Source organism: Aegilops tauschii, chromosome 3 (assembly GCF_002575655.3).
Source record: "Aegilops tauschii subsp. strangulata cultivar AL8/78 chromosome 3, Aet v6.0, whole genome shotgun sequence".
Taxonomy (NCBI): domain Eukaryota; kingdom Viridiplantae; phylum Streptophyta; class Magnoliopsida; order Poales; family Poaceae; genus Aegilops; species Aegilops tauschii.
The window spans coordinates 616,792,081-616,810,799 of record NC_053037.3 but is presented as its reverse complement, the minus strand read 5'-3'; the positions used below and the strand labels follow the sequence as shown (position 1 = coordinate 616,810,799).

Below are 18,719 nucleotides of genomic sequence, written 5' to 3'. Positions count from 1 at the left end.
GTATGTATGTATGTATGTATGTACGTATATGAAGTTAGCTTATTATACTTTTGTTGGTGATTCGTGGTGTTATGGAAAATGTGGTTCTTCCAGACTTAGGTTTTAGCTTGCACTCCCTCCATTAAGAACCCATTTAAGTTTTTCAGAAGCATCTCAGGCGCGACTGCTCACTGTTCCTCTAATTCGACTATGTCCCCGACCTCTCCGACATTGTTATGGGTGAAAATCCGAAGCAGCTAAGAAGAAGGCTGAGGAAAACGATGCTGTCGTGTCGCCACTGCGGCCTTGTCCTGTCCTATTGGTGTGTAGTATGATCTAATCATCCACTATTTGCCGATTCATTCATGTGCTAGGCGTGCTTGTTGTTCTCATAGATGTTCTAGTTCTATACTTCGTATGTGTTTACATGTTTAGATATTTACGATTTATTTATGGGTTAAATCAGTCAGAAAAAATGCTAATTTATCAACATATGTTGATCCACGTATGTGAACTGCATTTTTTCAAAAGAGAAGAAGAGAAATAGCCCACTTGTTGAAATGAGAAGAAGAATCGAGATCACTGAGAACCAGATAAACAGATGGAAGAAACTAGAAGAGAAACAGACAGCACTTTTGGGTTTCTTTTTTTGAAGGGGCACCTTTTCTTTTCTTTTTTTAATTAGGAGACATACACTTAACGCGTGCTACTGCAGTTGGGTGCTGGCCAGTGAGTGAAAGATGGCTAGCTCTCAACCCAGCTCCCTCACAACCCAGCTCCCTCGCTCCCTCACTCTCACTCAACTCTCTTCCAATCGATCCATCCATCGGTGCAGCTCGCCCAGAGCACCGGCGATGGAGACGGCGATGGAGGCCGGCGACGACCCTACGTTCGTCGCGGAGGGCACCGTCACCAGCATCAGCCTCGCCGTCGCCTCCAACCAGGAGATCGTAATCGCCAAGCATTTCTTCTCCTCTTTCATTCCAACCAACCAATCATGGCCTCCTCTTCATCTTCTCCTCCCCCTCCTTCTTCATAGCAAAGCAGCAGGTGATTAACCAACGACATTGATGGTCGCATGCATTGCAGGTGAAGGCGCAGCCGATGAAGGAGGAGTTCCCGGTGACGCACCCGAGCCAGCTGGCCGGGAACCCGGCGCTGGGCCTGCCGCTGCAGCTCGGCCACTGCGACTCCTGCGGCGCCACCGACCTCGCCAAGTGTGAAGGTGACTCACTGGCTCCTCTCTGTTTTATACCTGCTACAAAATCAACCCGGCCAGTAGCTTCCTTGGTTAGCCCATCAATTAATCCATGCACGGGGAAAAAGAATGGAAGCATCAGTATACGTCTGCAAACATGCGGCTAAAATTTTCGACAGTTTAGCATGTGTCAAGTTAGAAACCAAATCCAAGTTTGACAAAACTAAACTAGCTGTTTACAGGAGCATAGGTAATTGAATTGGGTGTGATAGGGTAAGCTGCAGCTGTTTCACACTTCAGCATATTGCCTGAGACTTTCAAGTCAAAAGAAGATCTGCTTTTTCATAGGTTTTTATGAACAAAATAAACAGAAATCTGGGTCATGACTCACCTGATTTTCTAGGTTCCTACGAACAGTGGTGTGCCCCTTTGATTTAGCGATGAATAGTGCCACTTCACGTCTACAAACATCCAGATAAAACTTCTTGGTGGGCTAGCTAGTTGCCTAGTTCAGTGTGTGAAAATCCTGCACAGGTAGTGTGGAACCGAACTTGAGATTATTTTTCAGGTTCCTGAAACTAGATAAAACCAAACTGAACGATATTCAACTAAAGTTCAGTTTATTCGAGTACAAGTATAGTTACCTAGGCAAGATCACTCTGTTGAAACACAAATAGTTTGATATGATAACAGCTGATCTGACTACTCACTTGAGTGTTATACATTGTCAGAGTATTCTTGGCAAAATCAGTTCTGCATCAGCATTTGTCTCAACTGATAGGATAGGTATCTCTTGTTCCTATGCTTTTGGCAATACTCAAAAAACTCGGCTGAAATAACAGCATCTCATTCCACCTGCAAAATATTCAGCTAGACAGTTTACTGGAAGATAGAAAATTTAGTTGCCTCGGTTAGATCACTTTCTAGGAACATAATAAACTGTTGGATATGATAATGGTCACACCTGGCCGTTCAGTTTACTGTTGTGCACTGTCAGAGACATTGTTGGTAAAAATAAATGCCGCAGCATTTACCTCCACTGATATATAGTGTGTTCCTGAGCTGAGCTGTCAAAGAGATTGTTGTAATGACAGCGATTCTGCCCACCTGGAAATTTGGCATGCACATCCATGTTAGGTTCTGCAATCTTTGATCTAAGATTCTGAATCAGCCCATATATGTGCATACTGCACCTTCATTTATTTTTTTCTGACAAAACTCTTCTTCTCATGGCTGGCTGAAGGTCATTTCGGGTTCATCAAGCTGCCCGTGTCTGTCTACCACCCAAGCCATATCGCCGAGCTGACGAAGATACTCAACATGATCTGCTTCAGCTGCCTCCAGTTCAAGAACTGCAAGGTACATGCAGAAATTAAACCCTCCCTAGGCATATACTTTGATCGGTGATTTAGTGGCTAGAATTAACATGGAAGTTCTGTACTTTGCAACAGAATCAGAAAAGTGTGGAAAAGGAGAGCAACTTCACCTCATGTTCATACTGTCAGGTAATTAAGTGATAACTGACGAAGGAGATCAAACTTTTCAACTCTCCTTTAAGTTGCATTAATAGGGTCGGGTTGGTATGCATAACATGCACATTCATATGTAGCTCACTCTAATGTCCGAGAAAATCTCAAGGTAGCCGAATCTATTGCTAGATAGATCGTAACTGAATCGTTGACGATGAAAAAAAAACAAAAAGTTGCTGGTGCAGAGATAGCGTTAGGCAGCTAAATACAAAACAAGTGCAAGTAGTTCAGCTTAAACACTACAGCAGTCAGAGAAGATGATGAGCTGGAATTTGGAAGTGACACTAGCATAACTTGGATCTTCCCAGAAAGATGTATGATCCAATTCAAAAGCAACAGGTGCAGAGTTTAAAATGCATGCAGCAACTACAATATCAATTATCTCCAAAGGAAGCAGATGCCATGCTTTATTTAACACACATTGTGCAGTAGCCTAGACGTCTGTTATGGCTAAATTCCACCACATTACCCAACCCTCAAACAGTACAAATCTCCACTCAAATTTCAAATTTAAATTAAGACTATTAGTTAAGTTATTGGTGGCTAGTGTTAGTTTCTGGTTTTAGTTTCTGAGGAGCATGCCATATGTACAGTACAAGCACCAATTAATTATGTCTTGCCATGGTTCAAATTTTTTTAATTGGAGTATTTTTTCCCTTAATCCCTCTAACTAACCAGCCACTATTATTTCCTTTTTCAAATTCTGCATTCCTCTTCTTCCAGGATCTCCCACCAATACATGTTGCAAAAGTCAAGAAATCCAATGGAGCCCTTACCTTGGAGCTGAGAGTGCCATCCAGGAAAGAACTGGAAGAGGGATTTTGGAGCTTCCTCGATCAATTTGGCTTTCACACGAAGGGCAGCTCCCACTGCCGTCGTTTATTCGCAGAAGAGGTACTAGTACTAGACAGAGACTTGTTGCTCTCATAGCAAAAGCCACCCTGCAAGGGAGGAGGATGTAGAACAAAAGTCTCAGAGCTTAGTTGCTCTGCTTTGCATTAGAAATGGTTATGACAAGACAAATGAATACTTCAAGATTTAATAGGTGCTAGAGATACTCACATTTTGTTCTTCTGTTTCTTAGGTTCAGAAAATAATGGAGAAGATCTCAGAAAAAACAAGAAGGCAGATTGCTGCTAAGGGATATATTCTTCAGGATGGATTTGTGATGAGCAATCTCCCTGTTCCACCAAACTGCCTCCGCGCTTACAATGTTTTAGATGAAACACTCATGTGCTCTCCGGTAAGTACCTTTTGAGACTCATCACTCATGTACTTTTGGTTGCATCAGAATTTCCTTCGTTTCACCCTCACTCCTGACTTTTTTCTCCCTTCTTTAGGATGCCTCCACAAACCTGCTGAGGAAAATCGTACTCAACGTACATAGCATCAACAACTCAAGGGTTGGCCCCCCAACCTTCAAAGAACATGAGGTGGAAGCAGATGATCTTCAGGTTGCCATTGCTGACTACATCAAGCATGCAGGAACAGCAAGGGTATGTAGATAATATGTAAATGAAGTGCATACTATCTACTTGATCAAAACTGTGTGTTCATATCTGGTGTCATCTGTCATGTATCTTTCATAGGGTCCTCAAGGTATCACCTTTAAAAGTCTGCCTGCAACAAAACAATGGCAGCAAAAGATGAAGTCACTCTGCATCAGCAAGAGCTCAAGCTTCTCATGCCGTGGTGTGATCACAGGTGACCCATACATTCCTATGAATGTGGTAGGAGTGCCTGATGAAGTAGCAAGGCGAATGTCAGTACAAGAGCGTGTGACAGACTACAACATTGCTCAGCTGCAAGGCATGATGGATAGAGGTCTTTGCCTGACACATGAAGATGCTAATTCTATCACGCACTCCTTGGATGTGGGGAAAGCAAATAAGAAACGGACCATACTGAAGGTCGGTGAAACGGTCAACCGGAGAATTCTGGATGGAGATGCGGTATTTGTCAACAGGCCACCAAGCACCGACAAGCACTCAGTCCAAGCAATGTATGTCCGTGTACATACTGATCACACCATCAAGATCAACCCACTCATATGTGGACCACTTGGGGCAGATTTCGATGGCGACTGTGTCCACATTTTCTTCCCAAGGTCGGTGTCAGCAAGGGCTGAAGCTATAGAGCTCTTCACGGTGGAGAAGCAGCTGGTCAGCTCTCACAATGCAAAGCTGAATTTTCAGCTCAAGAATGATTGCTTACTAGCTTTAAAGAAAATGTCTGCTAGAAAGTATTCCAGAAGGGAGGCCAATGAACTTTTAAATGCAATGTTCACGGCAGGGTTGATTCCCAAGAAGCGACTATCAGGTCGACCAGAGTGGAGTTTCGCTCAGATTCTAGAGACGGTACTACCACAGGAAAACAAAATATTAATCAGAGACTTGGTTGCTGGCACTATTACCATCTCATCAGTTCTGTCCACGAAGAATCCAAGGGAGGCCATAGAATTTCTGAATCTTCTGCAGCCCCTACTAATGGAATCATTATTTACCGATGGTTTCAGCGTAAGCCTGAGAGACTTCAATGTCCAGAATCCAATACCACAGACAATTCAGCATCAGACACTTGATCTTGACAAGTTACGGAAACCAATTGTGGACTTCATTACTTCTTCTGACATTCGCTTCTTGGTTGACCAAAAGAGAGATTCAGCCATGACCAAAGTAGTGGAGCAGATTGGTTTCTTGGGACATCAGCTGCAGCGCAACGGAAGATTATATTCTGGCAGCTTGGTAGAGGATTGCGTATCCAAGTCACTAAGCAAGTGTGGCAGCAGCACCAATGGTTGCCATCCTTTGGAGGCACATGGTTTTGTCAGGAACTCACTTTGCAATGGACTGAACCCATATGAGGACCTACTCCATTCAATATCTGCAAGGGAGAAGACAATACGCGCATCTAAAGGACTTGTGGAGCCGGGCGTTCTCTTCAAGAATATGATGGCAATGCTCCGGGATGTTGTAGCATGCTATGATGGAACCATAAGAAACTCATGTGGAAATTCAGTTGTCAAGTTTGACTCGAGAAACTCATCGAGTTCTGTGACACCAGGAGATCCCGTTGGTATCTTGGCAGCCACTGCAGTTACAAATGCTGCATACAAGGCAGTGTTAGACCCAAATCAGAATAACATGGCCTCATGGGACTCGATGAAGGTGAGAGGCGCATTTGTTCAGTTCCATCTAAGACTTAGTTCATATGTTCTGACTTCTGGTTGTTGCATTTACAGGAAGTACTACTTACAAGAGCTAGCTCTAGGAATGAAAATGACCAAAAAATAATTTTGTATCTAAATAAATGCTCTTGTGGGGATAATTTTTGCATGGAAAGAGCATCACTCGCAGTTCAAGCCTGCTTAAAGAGGACCAAAGTAGAAGACTGTGCTACTGAGTTCTCAATCCAGTATGTACCGTTCATACTTCCATAATTATTTATCATACTACAATGTTCCTTCTGCCCCAAGTTACATACTATTTTTCCAAACTATGCACTTTAGTATTAGTTTCACATGAGTGAATCATCAAACATGAACAAGACTAGCAATTTGTTGTTGCTTGACATCATATTGAACTTGGAATCTTAGATCAGTCCAGTTCAGCGTATACTCTGCTAGGCTCACGATCATTGTCTTGTTTCAGTTATCAACAACAAAATATTCAAGCAACACATTGTCTTGTTGGCCACATTCACCTTGACAAGGTATTTTTCCTTTTCTCCTACTTTTCAAATAGTATAATTGTTTTTCAGCATATCATCAAGACTATATGTTGAAGAAATCATTTTGTGCCCTCACAGAAGCAACTGGATGAAATGAACATAAGTATGCAAGGTATTCTTCAGAAATGCCAGAAAGAAATATATAGATGCGGAAAGAAGAAGGGGCAGGTGAATCAACTTATGAAGAGAGTTGTGATCTCAAGGTGCTACGACCTTTTATTGTTTTAACCTTGAAATAGCACATGAGGCTTCTTCTGAAAGAATATTCCAATGGTTGGATTTAATTTTTAGATCCGCTAAGATTTGAGTTATTTATTTGGTAACTTAAGTTGAATAATGTCCTTCATTGGGATTTAGGCATGCTACATTGAGAAAATCAAGCATGAGCTTTAAATGGTCTATTCTCTAATTTCTGAACATAATCTGACATTTCTTCTTTGCAGCGAATATATGTGCTACCAGGATGCAGATGACGAAGAACAGGTCTCCTGTTTGCAGTTTTTCCTAACTAAAAGTGTCACCACACAATCTGAATCTTCTGCGCGAGTTGTCCAGTTGATGGCCAATACCATTTCTCCTATACTCCTGGACACAATCATAAAAGGTAAACCAAAAGTTCAGTCATACTAGGTATCATGCATATAGAAAATCCAGATGAATATGTTGATAGTGCTTATGCAATTCTGCTTACTAAACAGATGTTCTCTTGCATTTTTCTCCCAGGTGATCCACGAGTTCAGGAGGTGAACATAATATGGGCTGAACCACAAGACACGTGTTGGGTCCAGAACTCCGGTACAGAACAGAAGGGCGAACTGGCGTTGGTAATCACAATGGATAAAGACTCAACTGGGGAGAGTGGTGATGTCTGGGGAACAGCAATGGATGCATGCATCCCTGTGATGGATCTGATCGACACTACCAGGTCTGTGCCCTACAGCATCCAACGAGTTCGGGAAGGGTTTGGAATTTCCTCTGCCTTTGGTCGAGTCACACAGGTCCAGCTAGTTCTTGCCTTTTTACCTTTATTATGATGAATTTAGTAGCTTCTATTAAAGCATTACTCATGTTCTACTTTCTTCTTTTTATGCTTTCGACCATCCTTCCAGCACCTTTCCAAGGCAGTTGGAATGGTTACAAAATCAGTTCTCGAAGAACACCTGACAACTGTTGCAAGCAGCATGACCTGCACAGGTAACTTGCATGGCTTCAACAGCTATGGTTACAAGGCCACATTCAAGGCCCTCAAGATTCAGGCACCCTTCATGAAGGCTACACGCGCTGTAAGTTCTCCATTTCATTTTGTTTTGAACCCCCCATTTTGTTGAGCAGGTGTTGACATTGATTAAAACACCGAGAAAAACATGTTGCAGAGGCCATTGCAATGCTTCGAGGAGGGTGCAGAGAAGGTCTATTCTGATCAGTTGGATAGCGTTGTGTCTACCTGTTCTTGGGGCAATCCTGCACCAATTGGGACTGGTTCAGCCTTCAAAATCCACTGGAATGATGGGAACACGGTACAACGAACATTTCACCTGCCTATGTTCTCTCATGTGTGCAGCATGCAATTATTTTCTCCCTTCTCCTCTGAACCTCTTGGTCTTTTACAGTCAGCAGGCAATGAGAACCTTGGAGGGTATGGTTTATATGAATTCCTCACAGAGGTAGAAACAACAAGAGCCACTGAAGATAATATGATTGTTCCATACGGTTCCTGCTTGTATGATGTTGACAACCTTCAAGAAGATGAAATCAAAGAGGATGAAGTCTTATGTTTGGGAGGAAACAGTCCAATCTCTTGGACAGACAGGCCAAAATCAAATCTCCTACTGCATGATCTTCAAGGTTGGAGGGCTGAACAAGGGCACCAAAAAGTGCCAGTTGCAAACTGGCAACATGGTAAACATGTCGCCACAAAGTCAAGTGGCACTAGTGGATGGAACCAGAGCAGTTCTACCACAAAAGTTTATCAGAGAAGGCAGCGTAATAGTAATTGGGGCTCAGATGCAACACAGCAAGATGGTAACCCGTGTTGGAACAAAGCATATGTGGCAGGCCCAAGCAACTTTGCCATAACAGGGCCATCAAGTGGTACTAGTGGATGGAACCAGAGCAGTTCTACCACGAAAGTTTATCAGAGAAGACAACTTGATAGTAATTGGAGCTCAGATGCAACACAACAAGATGGTAACGCAAGTTGGAAGAAAGCAAATGTGGCAGGCCAGGGCAACTTTGCCATTACAGGGCCATCTAGCTCTGGCGGATGGAGTAGAAAGACCAATAATCTTGGTAGGGGTCGACGTGGTGGTAGAGGTGCAATCTGGAAATCAGAGGGATCACACCGTGGAGGTAACAGTAGGTGGAAAACCCAAAGAGCCAATACCACAAGCGCCCCGAACTTCCACAATTCAGGACCATCCAACTATGGAGGACGGAACATCAAGACTGGCAGAGGACCAGCATGGAGATCAAATGGACCAAACCGGGGAGGTAGCAATAGTGAACAAAGAGGGAGTTCAAATTTTACACTAGCGGAACAGCAGATACATGCACAAGTTGATCCAATCATGAAAGAAGTAAAGAGGATCATCCGTGAATCAAGGTATAATATCTAGCCCATTGCAACTCTAAAAAGACACAAAGTACTGAAAAGTAGCTACACTTCTTCAAGTAAATGATGATATGACTGTTTGATTTAAGTTTGAACATCACAAAGTCCAAGTAACTGCAATGATTGAAAAGTGCACCTTCTCTTGTAGACCCCAAGTGGCTTCTTCTCTATGTTCGTAATCCTTACTCGCAGTCCATCTATTCCCGTATTTTGCAGGGATGGCATCAAGCTTTCTGGAGATGATGAGAGGTTCATTGTTGAAAATATTCTCATGTACCACCCAGAGAAGGAAAAGAAGATGGCAGGGAATAACAATTACATAATGGTAAGCAGCATACCTTTCAGTCTTCCGATGCATCACAAGAACCAAAACCCGAAATGGAAACTTGATGAAATTTCTTCCCCTGCTTGCAGGTTGCTAAGCATCAAAAGTTCCATAGCTCCAGGTGCTTGTACGTCGCATCCTCAGATGGCCCTCCTACAGATTTCTCCTACAAGAAGTGCCTAGAGAACATGATCAGGATTCACTACCCACATGAAGCAAGTTCATTCTGCAGAAAGTACTTCCAGTGATGAACCATAGCATGTCCATTCGCGTCGAACTGTGTGTGCTTGCAGTAGTGCTATGTCTAACCCCCTGAAATGACCTCATCTGGCATACACGATTTATGTGGACTCTGATGTCCATAAACTTGTATAATTCGGTGTGCTTGAAATTATTCTACGACTGTGATGCTATTTCTGAACATTAGGAAACAAAACCTGGCATACATGAATTTCTGTGGTCTCAGTGTCCACAAACTTATATATGTTATGCTTGAGAACATTTTATAACTGTGATATTTTTTCTGAGCAGTAGCACTAGTCAAAAACACCATGAATGCTTTGAGTTAGTGGCGAACACCAAAAGTTAAGGTTTGTGAGCTTTCATTGTAATCACACACACGCTTCACATACACGTAACAGAGAGAGAGAGAGAGAGAGAGAGAGAGAGAGAGAGAGACAGACAGACAGACAGAGATGGAACGTTACTGAAAACACCGACCTGAAAATGTATGTTGCAAATAAGTAACCACTAATCAAAACAAATGAGAGATTCACAACTGTTTCATATTATTACTTGTTGTATCCTTGAAACAACTCTATAACTGAATTTAAATGACACTAAAGCAAATACATCTGGCTGGTACATCATCTGCATAATATCATAGCTAGGTAGCTACAAGAAAAGTGCACACTACCCAGAACAAGCGATTACCTTCCTGAAAGAAGGAAAGGAATCATACACACTCAGGCAGCGGCAACTCCGGTCTTGGTCTCGGCAGCGGCCTTCCTCTCGCACGATTCAAGGTATGACTTGAGGATCATGAGCCTGGCCGTCTCGAAGGCGCAGTAGCCAATCGCAGCGAAGCAGGCGCTGTGCAGGACCCTCGGTCCGATCCCCCGGGACAGGCCCATCAGGCCTTCCTCCGCGATGACCTCCTGCATGGTGCCCACCACGGTGCGGCTCCCCTGGGCGGCGCCCACCCTGGTCATCAGCCGCGTCTTGACGACGTCGAGCGGGGTGGTGAGCCCCGCGGATATCGCGCCGGCGAGCGCGCCGCAGAGCACGCTCTCCCCCGGCGTCAGGTTGGCGGCGCTGCTCTTGCTGAGGGCGAAGGCCTTGAGGTACTCGAAGGAGGAGTAGCTGAGCACCCCGGCGGGGAGGTTGCGGAGCAGGGTGGCGGCGTACCCCGCGTAGAGGCCGAAGAAGCCGTCGTTCTGGAGGATCTGGAGCAGCACCTGCCAGGAGCGGCCCGTGGCGGCGCCCGACTGGAGGCGCTGCGTGATGAGCTCCTTGGGCACCATGATGGCGGAGGAGGAGATGTTGCCGCTGGCGCCGGCGAGCGGGGGCACGAGGAAGGGCGGCAGGTGCGGGCGCAGCAGCGACTTGGCGAGCTCGCAGGTGCCGAAGTAGATGGCGGAGGAGGTGGCGGAGCCGAGGATGACGGCGGAGAGGCCGCGGTAGAGGCCGAGCGGCCCGTCGGCGCGCAGGATGTCGGCGAACACCTGCCAGGAGCCCCGCGAGGCGGCGCCGGCCTGCAGACGGGTCTTGACGGCGTCGAGCGGCAGCAGCGCCGCGTAGGTGAAGGCCCCCGCCGCCGCCCCCGCGCACGCCCCGATGGCCGCCCGCTCCAGCGGCGTCGGCGCCTGCGGCTGGGACGGCGCCGGAGCGGAGGGGGCGGGGGCGGGGATGGAGAGCGTGGAGGAGGAGAAGACCGGGGCGCGGCCGTGGGGGGAGGCGGCGGCGGGCGAGTGGTGGAGGAGGAGCGAGGTGAGGTCGGAGAAGAGCGAGGGGAAGTCCTGCGAGCGGCCGCCAGCGCCCGGGAGCGCGAGGGACAGCGGCTCCCGCGGGTGCCTCGACGGCGGCATCTCGCCGGTGGCGGCGCCGGCGCCGGCGCCGCCGCGGGGGATTCGGTGGAGGCGGGCGGGGGGATCTGGAGCGGGGAGGAGTGAGATTCGGGAGGATAATGCTGCGCGTGGTATCTTGAGTATTAACCAGATGCCTTTTATTTAAGGTAATTTGATAAATGCCACTCGAATTCTGGCGATTTCGAGAAATTTCATTGCGATTTTCAAACTTTGAAAAATGTAATTTTCAGTGGCATTTTTCAAAGACTATAGTGCCGTTTTTTAAAGTTTGCAAAAATTGCAGTGCCGTTTTTCAAAGTTTGGAAATTGCAGCGGCGTTTCTCGAAATTGTCAGAATTTGAATGCCATTTATCCAATTAACCCTTTACTTATTTCGGGAATTTGAAGTTCAAATCTAAACCCTCCATTTGAAAAATGACGTGCTTGCGTCCGGATTCAAATTGTCTGTTTGAAAATTCGGCAGTACCCTTTCACATTATTGTTTGTTTGTGAACACAGTCGTCAAACGTTGACAATGACGGAAATCAGACAGATATATGTGTTTCAACGGAAATCGGACAAATATCTGCGACAATTACAATTAACCATTCAGAATGCAAAAATTTATTCATGATAGTGATACCATGATATCAACTCCTAATAATGGTCGAGTAACCCACGGATAATTATGAAGTTATTTTTACTCCTCTATCGCCGTAAAATTTGAAAGTCAAATCTCTGTATAAGCAAAATAAAGCGTTAACGAAAGATGCCAAATTAAAAAAAAAACAGGATGCATTATTCGCTGAAAGGTTGTCTCTTCTATTTATCTTCGTATAAGCATTTTGTTCTTTATTAAATTCACAGATGATCCCCCATTGCCTGATAACCAATCCTTTGCACGTGGATTCATGGCCATCTAAGCCATCTTATATTTAGAAACAGAGGTAGCAGATACTCCTCTGTTCGAAAAAGCTTGTCCCTTAAATGGATACTCCTCCTTTTTGCACCACAATATGCATCAACATGGAATCACAATTGCATCAGACAATATTGCACCACAACACAATCATCATCATCATCATCATCATGTATATTAGCTCTGCTCGACGCCACGTCAGCACGCACAAACAGACGGATGCAACGGAGAAACTCCCGCAGACGATGACCGAAGAATTTCTGCGGATTTTACAACACGAATTGGCTACAGAATTGGGGAAAGAGGAGTGATTCCAGGCTCTGATGAACACATCCTCTTTCCCACACTAATAATTGTCACCTCTATATTTACATTACATCAGGGCAGCACTACAAAGCCCCTGTATGCCTCTGCCTGCCTGCCTCGACGGAAACAAGACAACGATTCATCGGCAATACCTGGAAGCTCATGTGATCTCCGATGGATGCCGGGGCAGAGCAGGTCGGTCCTCAGGTCACCGGGCTGACCGGGTCGACGCGGCCGACGACACTCGCTCGGAGCTCCTCACGCCATACCGCTCGTAGACCTTGTCATGGTTCTCGTTCCACCAGCTCTCCGCTTGATGCTCGCCGAACCGTCTTCGGCTGGATATTAGGAATTCAAGAAAAGGAGGTGAGGAACAGCCAAAATTAAGGAAACGTGGGCATAAAAAATCAAGTAACATCTTGTGGTTCTCAATGAGATCCTGCCACGAGCTTTGTGCTATTAGCAGAGTAGGTTGGCAGCAACTGCGGTGCTGATTAACCGGCCGAGTTAGTTGTGTAACACAAAACACTCGACACATGTGGTGATTAGACAGCTGAATCAGGAACAAACAAACAGCCTTCTATTCTCAGAGTGAATTGTTATAGCCTACCATGTCATACTATTTATTAATGAATGAAACAAGACAGGGCATGACAGTATTTACGAGAGAAAAATATCAAATTACCTGAAGCGTACCCTCTTCAGATCCCGAGTCCCGTCAAGAAGCGTCGTCAGTGTTATGTATACACCTTGTTCATACTGTTCAATCCATTCGGCCTTAACTTCGGTACTGGACAGTGACAACGTACCTCGAGATCTGTAACCATCCTCGCCGTTTTGGAGGGACATAGTATCCATGCTAGCACTATCAGCCGCTCTGCGGCTCGAGGCGAACAAGTCATCACTACTGCTGTGTGCTCTTCGATTCGAAAGTGCACCGTCATGGGGGCTTGAAACCCTGTGTCTGTGAGCACTCACTTCATTGTTTTCATTAACACCCGGCGATCTCTGCTGACCTGAGATTCCATTTGGGTGCAAGGATCGTCCCGTGTGCAGGCTAGGCATGTTTAATGCATTGATAGACTCATTCCGTGACTGGTGAACTGAATCCAAATCCATGCTAGAGTAAATGGAAGCATGAGACTCGATTCCGTTTGGAAACTGTGACTGCTTTGCATCGTTGCCATCATCTGGAGGCAGTCTTTCAGCCATGTCCTTGAGCTACAAAAGCCATGGAAAAAGGCAGATTCAATAATAAGTAGAGAACAGATTTCAGTAACAGAGCCAATGGAAGTAGTACTAACTATACAAAAGTTTATATTGTATCACTAGTTTTTAAGATTAAATGGTATAATCTGGCAACACTAAAACAATTGTTCTTGTTAAAAATATGTCTTCTCTTTCAATGTCGAACCTCCACCACAGCACCATTAACATGTTTATCTCTTGTCAACCTTAACAACCGAAAAATTTATAAACATGGAATACTGCAGTTACATAACAGTTAAGTACTGAATCATGTGTTTTTAAGGAGCTCAGGCAATATTACCTGTGCTGTTAGGGCTTTTATGACTTCCTTTGCAGCTTTGGACTTCGCAGACTCCTCTGCAACCAGCGTCATGGCCTCTTGTACTTTCTTGGCAGACTTCTGTAGCTCAAGTTCTTGAACCTCACACCGGTGCCTCAGACTATCGACCTAACAAGACGCATAAATTAGGTTTCTGTTAACTAACACACCAAAAAACCAAGCCTACATACTGACATATGAATAAAATGAGATACCTGTCCGCGTAGTCTTTCAACTTCCTGATTTAACATCTCATTCTTTTTCGTAAGATTATCAGTAGCACTTTTCGCAATAGAAAGGCCATGAGTTGTCGGAACTGGTGTGGTAGAACGTGGTGGACTAGGCTTACGAGAGAAAGGGGAGACAGCCCTGGAAGTATTTACCGATCGAACTGCTGGTGTGCGAGTTGGTCTTGGAACTGGTCTGCTCAGATCAGGCCCACCAGATAAAGCAATATCCCTCAACTGAAGAAGTGAACTCATTTGAGGAGACCGAAGAAATGAAAGAGCGTCTGTTTTCTTCCCTTGTTTTGCTGCCTTGCTATCCAAACTTCTAATCATATCCAAATTACTAGGGATAATTGCTTTAGCTAATTTAGTACTATCAGAATTGCTTTCACCTGAGTAGCGAGGCACGGTATCTTTCCTCTTATTGATTGCACTGGAGTCAATGGCATTGTTCAGTTTCAGAAAACAAGAATCACAAACACGGTAAGGCTTTCCAGGATTGGGAGCCAACGCTGCCCTCAACACCTTTCGCGAAGTGCACGCATTGCAATGGACATGTCCGCAATTATGGCAATTATGCCTCTTCCGGGTAAACCCAAATGGTTGCCTACATGAGGTGCATTGTGACTGCTCCGCTCCTGGCATCAACTTATGTTGGCATATGGCCGCTGTGAAGTTCGCACCACAGGAAATGTGCCGAACACCTCTGTCTCGTAAGGCTTCAACCAGCGTAGGTATTTTCCTGTCGTCTATATCTCCATGGCCCAACCTTCCATTGGCTCCTTTTCCCCATGTAAACACCTCACTCTTAACTGTTAAAACTGCAACATGGTAGGAACCACAAGCAACTTGAACAACCTGTTCACCCATAATCTCTTCGACTAAACATGGGAGCTTACCATCTGAGCGATGATTTCCAAGCTGGCCATAAACAGTATTACCCATGCTCCAAACCTGTCCAGATGTTGTCAGACCCACAGTAAGGCCATGACCGCATGCTATCCTGTGAAAATCGTAATCAATGAGTGAAGCCACACATGTCGGCTTAACTCTTGGTTCCTTGTCACCATGACCAAGTCGATGTTTGTCACCATCTCCCCATGTGAAGAGCTTTCCAGAAGATAAACTTGAACTCGACTGGGTCACTATAACTTCTACAACAGCTGCAGTGTGCCATACACCACAGGCGACAGCAATTGTTCTCAGCCCCGATAAAGACTCGACCTCCCTCGGACATGAAATACTTTCTCGGTTTCCATGGCCTAAAACTCCAAAAGTACCATCACCAAAGGTAAATAACTGACCGATTGTTGTGATCAAGGCTGTATGCCAGGTTCCACAAGAAACATAAGCAACTTGCAGACCGTCCAGTGCTCCTGAAATCCTTTTAGGAATCCAGTGGCTTATGTCAGTACCATGGCCCAAAAGCCCAATATTGTGCGTTCCATCTCCCCAGGTATACAGTTCCCCAGCTGTTGTCACAGCACAGGTATGGAACTCCCCACAAGCAACGAAATCCACGTTGGAAACCGCTAATGAATTGACTAGGTTTGGGCGAGCATAATCTTCTCGTGATCCATGGCCAAGGCGTCCTCCAGACTCTTCACCCCATGTGAATACTTCCCCGTTCTTCGTGACCAAAGCAGCATGCTTGACCCCGCAATCTACATGATACACATCAAGAACTAAATGGGACTCCAAGGGCTTCGGTAGCAGGACATCCTGCCTCACAGCCGACCTGATTACCGCATCAGAGCCAGCTCTTGCAGTGCTTTCACAGATAACTTCACCCCACACATACACGTCGCCTGAAGATTCGTAGTCATCTTGTGCGGAACCGTGGCTCGATGTGCTGGGGGCACTTGAGGTGCTTACTCTGATGACATCTGAAGCAGCCACCTTGGTGGGCATTTGTCACATCCGAAATCCGGTCCCAAATGAAGTCTGGTTCTAAGGACAGTACCGACAAATGCAGACTCCTGATAAGATAAGATTGGCCAAACGTTGAACGACCTGCACGCACATTTTAACAGAAGTGAGGTGACAAAAATCTCATTGTATAGGATCAAATATACAATGAAGTAAACACGAACAGAATTATAGGAAGAAAGAGTAGCCAAAAATTCGGATGCTACGGCGACAATGGGCAGGGTCATGGGGAGCAAAACAAACGGCACCAAACAACGGCAGGTTTATTGTGAAGGTGATGCAGGTTACAGGTACAGAGTTATCCCACCATGAGAGCAGGACCTAGGTTTGCAGTGCCAGGTATAGCCCGCAAACCAAGAATCGTAATGTCGTGCGTCACATCTAGTTGCTTGTGATCTAACATGTGCAGCCCTATGAATATGAAGCCATGCAATCGGCTGGTTCAGGTTCTTGCTTCCTGCTAAAAGTGTAGAAATGTACACTCATAAGCTGATAGGATGAGTCGAAATGCATGGAGTGGCATAGTCGCATCACAGATTCACAACTCAACCCCGTCCACCCTACAGAAATCCACTAGCCTCTACCCAAACTGAATCAACAGGGCATGAGCAATACGCATAAATCAAGCTCCCCTGAGAGCCGCCATGACCGGCCTGCCTGCATCTCCAATTTTCAGCGAGGGGCACACCGCGTTCCCGTCAAGAACTAGTCAATCCCCACCAACCCAACCAGCGCCGCCGCAACTACTCCCCCGCCGCGTTCCGCGGAGGAAACCACCGGCTTCCGTCCATCCCACGGCGCGAGAAACCGCCGCAGGAGGAGCCCCCCCCCCCCCCCCCCCCCTGCTCCAGGCAAGCCATTTCGGCGCCCGACACGGCCCCCCGGGCACGCCAGAGAGAAAGCTGAGATTTTTCGCCGTACCTGACGGGGCGCGGGAACCGGGACCGCCGCGGAACCCTAGAGACCTCGCTCCTCCTCCTCCTCTTCCGAGATCCGGGCGAACTGGGGGCGAGGACGGCGCGGCCGGGTCGCGGACGGCGGGGGCAGGACGGGCGGGCGTCCGGGCACCGGGGGCCCCGGCCTTGCTTCTCGAGGAGGGGCAGGCGGCGGTGGACCGGCGGGCGGCGGCCGGAGGAAGGGGAGGGGGAGGAGGGGAGACCGGAGGCGGCTGCGCGGCGGCGGCTTCTCTCTCTCGCTGGTCTTGCACGCACGCGAGGAACGGGGCCGCTTTGCTTCTGGCGTTGCCTTGCTCTGCTTGCCTTTTTTTCGTTTCCTTCCCCTTTTTCTCTCCATTTTGTTAATGCACCGTTACTTGACTTGGACAAACATAGAAGCGAGTTGAAGACACGCCGCCGTCATCGCCCCTCCCTCCCTCGCATAATCGCCGTTACATAACCTATAAGCTAAAAAAAATACACCGGCGCTTTAGTGAGATTGCGTAATTATTCCGGAAAAAAACATGGGTGACAGTTAGAATTATGCTCAGGAGTGCACAAGGTGATCACGGTTTTGACAAAATCTGAACTATCAAGAACTGGCAGAGTCGATATTCTTTAGGCCTTTATTTAAACATCGATGACGCCGACGGCGGCGGTGATGGAAACTGGTTCGAAGAAGAAAAAAACATGAAGTACCGACCAAACTTAAAGAAAAGTCATATCTTTCTGAGAAAAGAAACAATGTCTTTTCTTTACCAAGTGGCGATTTTTGGACCTCATCCTCGAGTATCCAACAACTGATGTACCTTTCATTGCGGGCCTCGACGCCTAACGTTTGTTGGTATGTCATGATGTATGCCTACAATTCTTGAAATTCTAGATGAGCATCTTTGTGTAGTCCCATATTGATAGATTGCAACGAAAATAATTATCGGGCAACATGGTCTAAACCAAGGGACTACAAAATCAATTTCATGTAATTTAGGACAAGCATATCACTTTAGACGACTGACATGTGGTTGAATGGTCAGGACAATGATTGTATCATAAGCTGCAAGGGGCCATACCTCGGGCTTTGACGTACGTGTGTCTCGTTAAGGCCGGTTTCTTTTTTTTCAACGGGAAAATGACAATCATGTCGGTCGCTCTATACATTTGATGATTTCATCCATCTTAAGACTCTGCAACATCTATCTTGGGCACACCCGGCATGAGCATCACGTCATGGTGGTGTATGTCTATATCGTATTCCTTTCTTGCCAAGCTATAGTGCACCTTAGTAAAACTCGTGCTGAAAAGGATACACTGACAGTTTTGAATTAACCGTGACGGGTAAAATGCACCACCTCCGGTTCGAATTATAAGATGTTTCAACTTTTTCCTGAACCGAATTTAT

General features: G+C 46.0%; 4 protein-coding genes and 1 long non-coding RNA gene across 5 annotated transcripts; 2 read left to right on the top strand and 3 right to left on the bottom strand.

Moving 5' to 3' along the window:
* Nucleotides 1-619: 619 nt before the first annotated feature.
* On the bottom strand, nt 620-3,749 carry LOC120962115 (uncharacterized). The gene is made up of 6 exons (XR_005752943.3): nt 3,483-3,749; nt 2,371-2,529; nt 2,142-2,284; nt 1,822-2,032; nt 1,569-1,703; nt 620-1,234 (listed from the first exon to the last, which is right to left on the bottom strand). It is a non-coding gene; the product is annotated as an uncharacterized lncRNA (long non-coding RNA).
* A 19-nt stretch (nt 3,750-3,768) lies between these two features.
* LOC109783449 (DNA-directed RNA polymerase V subunit 1) lies at nt 3,769-7,802 on the top strand. The gene has a single exon (XM_073511355.1). The coding sequence runs from the start codon at nt 4,353-4,355 to the stop codon at nt 5,997-5,999; it is 1,647 nt and encodes a 548-aa protein (XP_073367456.1). The 5' UTR covers nt 3,769-4,352; the 3' UTR covers nt 6,000-7,802.
* Nucleotides 6,994-9,870, top strand: LOC120962114 (uncharacterized). Its single transcript, XM_073495789.1, has 6 exons — nt 6,994-7,039; nt 7,159-7,433; nt 7,545-7,718; nt 7,809-9,037; nt 9,263-9,371; nt 9,461-9,870. The coding sequence occupies exons 1-6, from the start codon at nt 6,994-6,996 to the stop codon at nt 9,617-9,619; spliced, it is 1,992 nt and encodes a 663-aa protein (XP_073351890.1). The 3' UTR covers nt 9,620-9,870.
* A 270-nt stretch (nt 9,871-10,140) lies between these two features.
* LOC109783447 (protein MITOFERRINLIKE 1, chloroplastic) lies at nt 10,141-11,607 on the bottom strand. The gene has a single exon (XM_020342054.4). It carries the CDS (start codon nt 11,456-11,458, stop codon nt 10,337-10,339), a length of 1,122 nt encoding a protein of 373 aa, XP_020197643.1. The 5' UTR covers nt 11,459-11,607; the 3' UTR covers nt 10,141-10,336.
* An 883-nt stretch (nt 11,608-12,490) lies between these two features.
* LOC109783446 (PH, RCC1 and FYVE domains-containing protein 1) lies at nt 12,491-17,678 on the bottom strand. The gene is made up of 5 exons (XM_020342053.4): nt 17,307-17,678; nt 14,445-16,469; nt 14,212-14,358; nt 13,348-13,883; nt 12,491-13,000 (listed from the first exon to the last, which is right to left on the bottom strand). Exons 2-5 carry the CDS (start codon nt 16,365-16,367, stop codon nt 12,871-12,873), a joined length of 2,736 nt encoding a protein of 911 aa, XP_020197642.1. The 5' UTR covers nt 16,368-16,469; nt 17,307-17,678; the 3' UTR covers nt 12,491-12,870.
* Nucleotides 17,679-18,719: the final 1,041 nt, after the last annotated feature.